This window comes from Vombatus ursinus, unplaced genomic scaffold, assembly GCF_900497805.2.
Source record: "Vombatus ursinus unplaced genomic scaffold, bare-nosed wombat genome assembly UNPS02014784.1, whole genome shotgun sequence".
In the NCBI taxonomy this organism is placed as follows: Eukaryota; Metazoa; Chordata; class Mammalia; order Diprotodontia; family Vombatidae; genus Vombatus; species Vombatus ursinus.
In genome coordinates, this window is record NW_020954562.1 from 27,948,797 (window position 1) to 27,956,966 (window position 8,170).

At 53.4% G+C, this 8,170-nt stretch overlaps 1 protein-coding gene across 1 annotated transcript; it reads right to left on the minus strand.

Moving 5' to 3' along the window:
- Nucleotides 1-258: 258 nt before the first annotated feature.
- Nucleotides 259-7,895, minus strand: LOC114046517 (endogenous retrovirus group S71 member 1 Env polyprotein-like). The gene is made up of 2 exons (XM_027866827.1): nucleotides 7,722-7,895; nucleotides 259-2,411 (listed from the first exon to the last, which is right to left on the minus strand). Exon 2 carries the CDS (start codon nucleotides 2,188-2,190, stop codon nucleotides 259-261), a length of 1,932 nt encoding a protein of 643 aa, XP_027722628.1. The 5' UTR covers nucleotides 2,191-2,411; nucleotides 7,722-7,895.
- Between the last annotated feature and the right edge of the window lie 275 nt (nucleotides 7,896-8,170).

Genomic DNA, 8,170 nt, shown 5'->3' on the forward strand with positions numbered 1-8,170 from the left:
GGTAGGGGAATTTACAATTGTAGATTAGCGATCCTTTGAGGTAAAGGAATTTACAATTGTAGATTAGCGATCCTTTGAGGTAGAGGAATTTACAATTGTGGATTAGCGATCCTTTGAGGTAGAGCAGTTTACAATTGGGATTAGCGATCCTTTGAAGTAGAAACTGAGGAGGTTAGGCTAGGGGGTTGTTTTTTTTTTTTTTTTTTTTTTGTGACAACTCAGTCCACTTCACTCCCCCCTTTTCACGGACGAAAAGAGTCAGACGGGGGACTCATCAGAGTCCAGAGGAGCATAGGATTGACGCAGGACAAACAACTGGAGTGCTTGCACTCGTTTCTGGACATAGCGGGTGATGCATTTTATGAGACAAGGGGCCACGAGTAACCCAAGGAGGAGAATGGCCAGAGGGCCCACCACTCCGGAGAGTAGGGTGGTTAGCCAGGGGGACCAATTATATAGGGTCTGACACCAAAAAGACCCCGTTGCCCGTGCGCGGTCCCTCTCATCTAACCGCTGCCTAAAGGCTTGCAAGGACTCCCGAATAACTCCAGACCGATTGGCGTAGAAACAGCAGGTTTCTCCCAACGCCATGCATAAGCCTCCCTGTTTGAGGAACAGTAGGTCCAAGCCTCGGCGGTTCTGGAGAACCACTTCGGCCAGAGAGTCTAGGGAAGTCTCAAGGTGTGAGACTAGCTCTTCCAAGGAGCGTAGGTCCCTATCTACCTGTGCACTCAAGGCACCGTAGTTGGCTTTCCCCTGTATCAGGGCTGAGGCCCCAACAGCAGCGGAGCCGGCCACTCCGAGTCCCACCAGTATGGGAACCAAAAAGGGTACAGCCCTCCTGGAGCGAGTTAAGCCAATATGCTCAGCTGCCCCTTCCTCTGAGTAGACATATACCTGAGGAAAGACACGCACCACTACACAGAGCTCGGTCGGGTTGAGGAAACGAATGTCCTGTATGCAGGTGGTGAGTCCTCTGGTACAAGCGAACCATACTCCAGGTGGGGCGGTTAACAGGAGGTCAGAGCTTTTGGATGTGGGGGAAATAAGAATGACTGAAGTGCATGTAGCATTGAATGGGGAGGACCGCAGCGGGTAGTCAGGCCCGAGCAAACACATTCCTTTGCCCTGGACATCGTCTAGGGTAAGTCTAGGCTTGTCTGGGTTACAGCGGGCAGGTATGGCAGAGGATTGTTTGGACTTACTTAAAGACAACTTTCCCACAGAGGTGATGTTGAGTTCGATAGCAATTCCTACGAAATAGGGGGGAGCTGGATTCAGACACAGCCAACAGGAGGTGGTTATGTTTGGATCAGACAAATTTAGGAATGAGTGGACAGCAGAGAGTGTATCAAAAATGGGGGAACCTAGGTTAGTGAGGGTCTCTGGATTTTCGGGAGCCTCTGGTACCAGGTCCCTAACAGATGGTGGGGTGAGAGTCAACATGGCTTGTGGGTTAAGGATGGGATTCGGTCCTATGGGGAGTGTATGGGTGGAAACTGCGATTTTCTGAATGGTAAAAAGGACCCCGTTATCCCATCCAGTCATGTATAACCTCAGACCCCAAGAATGTCCGAGATTCCAAGAGTCATCAGTGTCCTGCTTGACTGTTAGAATCATAGGGTTACATTTCCCAGGCCAGCAGGAGGCGGGGAGGGGGCTTTGTCTCTCCAGGGTGATTAGGGGGTCTCGGCCACCTCTAGGAATCCACCTGGCCACAGTCTCACAACCCCATTCTGCGCAGTGAAAGTGATTACTACCCTGACAGGAAGGATTCCCCGTGGCCGGACAAACATAGAATTCAATACTTCTGATTCTCACTTCCCCTACCCCGGGTATGGTTGGAGTGGTGGGAAAAGTGGGGCAGTATCCCCATCCCCCAGCGATAGGGTCCCGCATAGCCCGGTTTTGATTCCATCCTGGTCCCAAGAGGGCACAGAGGTCAAACCTGAAAGTGGGGGCTCCGTAACTGGTGAGAGCTTGGACGGTGGTCCCATCGTTAGTTCGGGAGAGAATCCACCTGGATGGGGTAGGGCTATAGGGGTCACCCAAAGTCACCTCACAAGCAAAAAGAAAGAGAAGAAGAGTCAAGTTCTGGAGAGTCGAAGCTTTAGGTCGGACACTGCTTCTGCTGTCCAGGCGGTGGAGTTGGGCTCTGGGGCCTTCTTGATGTGTGACCGATGTATCCATGCCTTGCGGCTGGCAACCTTGACGGCAGAGGGGTTGCAGAGGATAATTTGATACGGGCCCGTCCACCGTGGTTCCAGGGCTGGTCCAGCTGGAAGCTTGCGAGTGAGGACCCAGTCTCCCGGTGACAGGGCGTCCGATGAGGTTGCAGGGGCTGGTTCTTTCCCCGCAGCTTTCAGGACCGAGCGCACAGCGTTCTGGACCTCACGCAAAGCCTGGAAGGACTTAAGAAGAGTCGGATTAGTAAAATCTGGGGCTGAAATAGCTGCAGATACTCTTGGAATAATAGGAGGAGGGGCTCCATAGAGGATCTCGTATGGAGATAAAGAGAGGGTTGAGGAATTGGGAGTACACCGGGCCCGGAGGAGGGCGAAGGGAAGGAGACTGACCCAGCTATCGCCAGTTTCTATTTTAAGTTTAGCAATGTGTTCCTTTAGAGTTCTATTCATCCTTTCTACCTGCCCTGAACTTTGAGGCCTATATGCACAGTGCAATTTCCATTTCAATCCCAGCATCTTTGATAGGCTTTGAATTGTTGAAGATACAAATGCTGGGCCGTTGTCAGAGCCTATCGAGGCCGGCAGGCCAAATCTAGGAATAAGTTCAAAGAACAGCTTTTTGGCCACTACGGTTGCAGTTTCAGTTTTGACTGGAAATGCTTCTGGCCATCCAGAAAATGTGTCCACGAATACAAGGAGAAAACGGTACCCTCCCAACCCAGTTCCCATGTCAGTAAAGTCTACTTCCCAATGGTCGCCAGGAAATGTTCCTCGTGGTCTATCAGTTGGTATCCTTGATTGTGATCGTGGGTTGACTTTGGCACATGCAAGGCACCTTCTTGCGGCTTCCTCGGCCACCTGCTTCATCCCAGGGCTGTAGAAGTGTCGGCTCACCAGGTCGTAAAGCCGGGTTCCGCCTAAGTGGGTAAGGCTATGAAGAGTCATCAATAGGGGTAGCAACAGTGCCTTGGGCAGAATTAGCAAGCCATTTGGGTGTCTTCTCCATCCCCCCTTTTCAGGGGTGCCATCCGGATCACTGGATTGATAAGATGGTTGGACAGGAAGCATCCCCTCAGGTTCCACGACCATAGCGGGTATCAAGGGTTTGCAGGCAGCCGCTCGGGCAGCCTTATCCGCTGCTGCGTTCCCTAGAGACTGGGGGTCAGTTCCACGGGTGTGAGCAGGAACATGAATTACCGCCACCTCCTTGGGAAGCCAGACAGCATCCAGCAGGTCCTGGATCTGACTCTTGTTCCTAATCTCCCTTCCCGCCGAGGTTAACAGACCCCTTTGGAGATATACATATCCATGGATATGAACAGTGGCAAAGGCATAGCGGCTATCTGTGTAAATATTTACTCGCCTCCCTGCAGAGAGTCTAAGGGCTTGAGTTAAGGCAATGAGTTCAGCACGTTGAGCAGATGTGCCAGGGGGTAGAGCGGTATCCCAGAGGGTCTCAACCGGAGTGACCACGGCTGCACCCGCCCTACGGATCCCCTCCTGAACAAAACTGCTGCCGTCTGTGAAGAGCACTAGGTCGGGGTTTGTTAAAGGAACATCAGTAAGTCCAGGGCGGGACGTGTGGATGGAGTCCAGTGTGTCCAGGCAGTCATGTATAGGGGAGGAAGGAGGGGAGTCAGGGAGCAGGGTGGCCGGGTTGAGTGTGACCGGAGGAGCGAAAGAGATGCGCGCGGAATCTAGGAGTAAGGATTGGTAATGAGTCAGGCGTGAATTTGAGATCCATCTTGTCGGCGGGGAATGTAAAAGCTGTTCCAGATGATGTGATGCTGAAATCTCAAGAGGCTGCCCGAAAGTGAGCTTTGCGGCTTCCCTAACCAAGACGGCAACGGCCGCCACAGTTCGCAGGCAAGAGGGCCACCCGGAAGCCACAGGGTCCAGCTGCTTGGAGAGATAGGCAACAGGACGATTCCAGGGCCCCAGGGGCTGGGTCAGAACCCCTTTGGCCACAGCTCGAGACTCAGACACATAGAGGCGGAAGGGCTTGGACAGGTCTGGCAGGGAGAGGGCAGGCGTGCTGGACAGCGCCTTTCGGAGCTTGTCGAATGCTTCCTGCTGCCGTGGTCCCCAAACAAATTGGGTGGGTTCACCAGTTAGGGCCTCATATAGGGGTTTGGCAACCTCGGCAAACCCCAAGATCCAGAGGCGACAGTATCCAGCCATCCCCAGGAATTCCCGGAGCCCGCGGCGGTCCCTCGGGGCGGGCATGCCCAAAATGGCAGCTACACGCCCCCGAGACAGTAACCTTTGACCAGAACGAAGGGTGAAACCCAAGTAAACAACGGATTGAGAGCACAGTTGTGCTTTCTTTCCAGAGATACGATAGCCGGAAGCTTCAAGCAGCTGGAGAAGGTGGAGAGTTGCATCTTTGCATATTGCCTCAGAGGAAGTAGCTAACAAAAGGTCATCAACATACTGGAGGAGAGTGACCTCCGGATACGAGACCCGGAAGGCGGCCAGGTCGGAGGCCAGAGCTGAGCCAAAAAGTGTAGGGGAGTTCTTAAAACCTTGGGGAAGCCGGGTCCAGGTGAGCTGAGAGGATGTCCCAGTGTTAGGATCTGTCCAAGTAAAAGCGAATATAGGTTGGCTTACTGGTGCCAAGGGAATGGAGAAGAAAGCATCCTTCAGGTCCAAAACAGTATACCAAGTCCGAGCAGGGTCCAGGGAAGATAGCAACGTGTATGGGTTTGGCACAGTAGGATGTACAGTTTCCACCCGGGCGTTGACTTCTCGTAGATCCTGGACAGGACGGAAGTCTCCAGACCCGGGCTTGCGAACTGGAAGTAGGGGGGTGTTCCACGAGCTCTGGCAGGGTCGTAGAATGCCTGCCGCCAAGAGTCGATCGATGTGAGGTTTGATGCCAAAAAGGGCAGCTCGAGTCAACGGGTATTGTTGGACACGCGCAGGGGTTGCTGTGGACGAGAGCTGGACCACCACTGGGGGCTGGTGTCCTGCTAGACCAAACGGGTTGGTCTCAGCCCAGACTCCAGGAACCAAGCCTTTGAAATGGTTCAACAGAGTTAGGGAGGTAGGGGTGGAGGTGGTCGAGGGGCGGTCTGGGGAAAACGTTAGGGGGAGGAGGCGAGACTCCTCTGACAACGGGCAGGTGAGAACAAGTTGTGGCAGGTTAAACCCGAGAGTGGGGTTAGGTCCCTTAAAGGAAATGATAGCCTGAAGCTTGTGTAGGAGATCTCGGCCAAGCAAGGGGTAAGGGCAATCAGGCATTACTAGAAAAGAATGGGAGACTAGGCCCTTCCCTAACCGGACTTCCCGAGAAGTGGTGAGGGGTACCGACTGTTTTCGTCCAGTAGCTCCCTGGACCTGCACAGTGGACGATGAGAGGGAGCCCAGTGGGGATTTCAGGACCGATGCCGCAGCTCCAGAGTCGACTAGGAATGAGACAGGTTGACCCCCAACACTGAGAGTAACCCTCGGCTCCAGGGGGTCAAGAGTCACAACGGACTTTGAGCCGGGGCACCCCTAGTCTGTATTCAAAGTCAATAACGGCTCTGCCTTCTCTTTCAGCCCACGATTAGGGCACTCAGATTTCCAATGACCCATGGCTTTGCAGTAAGCACACTGATCCCGAGCTAAAGGAGGCCTTCCCAAGCCTTTACCCTTATAGGGGCGCCCAGCGTTTGGCCCCTCCCGCCTTCCTTTCCACCCTTGCTTCTGAGCCTCCCCTGGAACCTGTGCTAAAGCTGCCACTACCGCCCTTGCGACCGTGCGAGTTTGCTTGTCTTGAGTCTCTTCACGATAGTCAAACACCCGCTTAGCCACTTCCATGAGTTCAGTCAGATTTTTACCCTCAAAACCTTCAAGTTTCTGTAGCTTCCGACGGATGTCCGGAGCTGAATTGGCTACGAAATCAATTACGATGGCTCTCCGGTTATTGGGATCCTCTGGGTCGATAGGGGTGTAGGTTCGATATGCCTCGTAGAGGCGCTCTAAGTAGGCAGCTGGGGACTCATCCTTGCCCTGTTTAACCTCACTGACTTTGGACATATTAGTTGGCTTCCGTGCTGCTGCCCGTAACCCTCCCAGCAATAACTGGCGATACCTGTCCAGTGCTTCCCTACCGCGATCAGTGTTGGGGTCCCAGTCGGGCCGGTTCTCAGGGAAGATGTGGTTGCGGCGCCCCAGGTCAGTAGAGGGATGTCCATCTGGGTCCAGAACTCCCTTCCTGGCTTCTAAAAGAATCCTGTCACGCTCCTCGGTTGTGAAAAGAACCCGGAGGAGCTGCTGGCAGTCATCCCAGGTGGGCTGATGAGTATAAAAGACAGTCTCTAGGAGGGAGATTAGGCTCTGGGGCTTATCAGAGAAGGATGGGTTTTGCTGTTTCCAATTGTACAAATCACTGGTGGAGAAGGGAACATATACCATGAACGGTCTCCCTGATTCTCCGGGAGGGGAAGGAACTTGCCGCAGGGGAAACGCTGACACAGTGGAATCTGGGGTCAAACTGGAATTAGAAGGGCCATAAGGAGCACCTGCTCGAGTATGGGGTGGACTTATCAGAGGAGGGGCTGAGGGGCTCAGAGACCCTGAGGTTGGGTACGGGGGTGGATCTGAAACCTGGGACTGGGAGTACTCAGCTGGATCTAGGGGGTCAGAATCAGGGGGTGGTAAGACAGGAGTAAGCTGCGTGACGACCTTAGGACTTTCGGGAGGCTTGCGGCTAAAGGTCGTCTTTGATTCCGTTCCTGGTCTTAGTTTTGAAAGGGCCTGGACCTGTAGTGGTCCCGAAGGGGGTTTGAAATCAATCCAGGCGGTGATATAGGGGACCTGATCGGGGTGGCCAGGTATACCATAGACAATTCCCCTGACCCGGCCGGCCACCGAGACGTCAAACGTACCCCCCGGGGGCCAGCCTACCTCGAAGGTGGGCCATTCCTGTTGGCAAAGGAGAGCTAATTTCTTTTTAGTAACCTGAAACCCATAACCTTCTGCTATACGCCGATATTGTTTGAAGTCCCGTAAGACAATAAAGAGAGGGGAGCCTGGTTTAGGGCTCGAGGGTCCTTGTCCCATGGTGGATTAAGGACTGAGAAAGAAAAGAGTAACAAATAGACGTGCTCACGTAAGCAAGGACCAAACACGGACACAGGGAAGACACAGTCAAAACAGGGTAGAGGGGAATCAAACTGCCTCAATTCCGAACGACCTAGACAATGAGACAGGAATTTACACCCCCCCTCACGGAACAAATAGTAGATAGACGCGCACACACAGTCGACACAAAAACGGAAAAAAAAGACACAGTCAAAACCCTGGATGCTCCTGACACAGTAGCGGAGAACAAACCCGTCTCAGTTCCGAACAACCTGGAGAATGAGGCAGGAAGTCTTTCTCCCCCACCCCGCCACGGAGCGCACAGTGGACACACACACACACAGTGACATCGGCGCCGGACAGACACAATCAGACAGGCAGGACTCTCACACGGCGTCCCGTGGAGGTCAGTAAGGGCGTTGCAGCTGCGTCCAGCCTGGCCACTTACTTCAGAAGAGTACTCACCAGAACAGACAGATTACAGATTGCTCTATGCCCAATTGAGGATTTGTGGTCCGGGCAGCCTGGTACGCACGGGCTATCTCAGCGTTCGGGGCCAGGGAACGTCTTCCTGGTGGCCACCCCCTGGACGGTGAGAAGCCTGGCCTTCCAGAGATGCCCGTGTCTGGTGCCCAGAGGGCGATCTCGGTGGGACCTCCAAATGAAATGGACGGGCCGAGAGTAACCAGACACACGCCAAATTAGAAAATAGAGAGCATTTACTGGAGCCGGCCGGCGACTGTCCCCTGGATGCAATCCTAGGAGAGCAGTCCCAAGCAAGGGAAATAACAAAACTTTATACCCAGCAGTTTACAGTTGTGGATTTAGCAATCCTTTGAGGTAGGGGAATTTACAATTGTAGATTAGCGATCCTTTGAGGTAAAGGAATTTACAATTGTAGATTAGCGATCCTT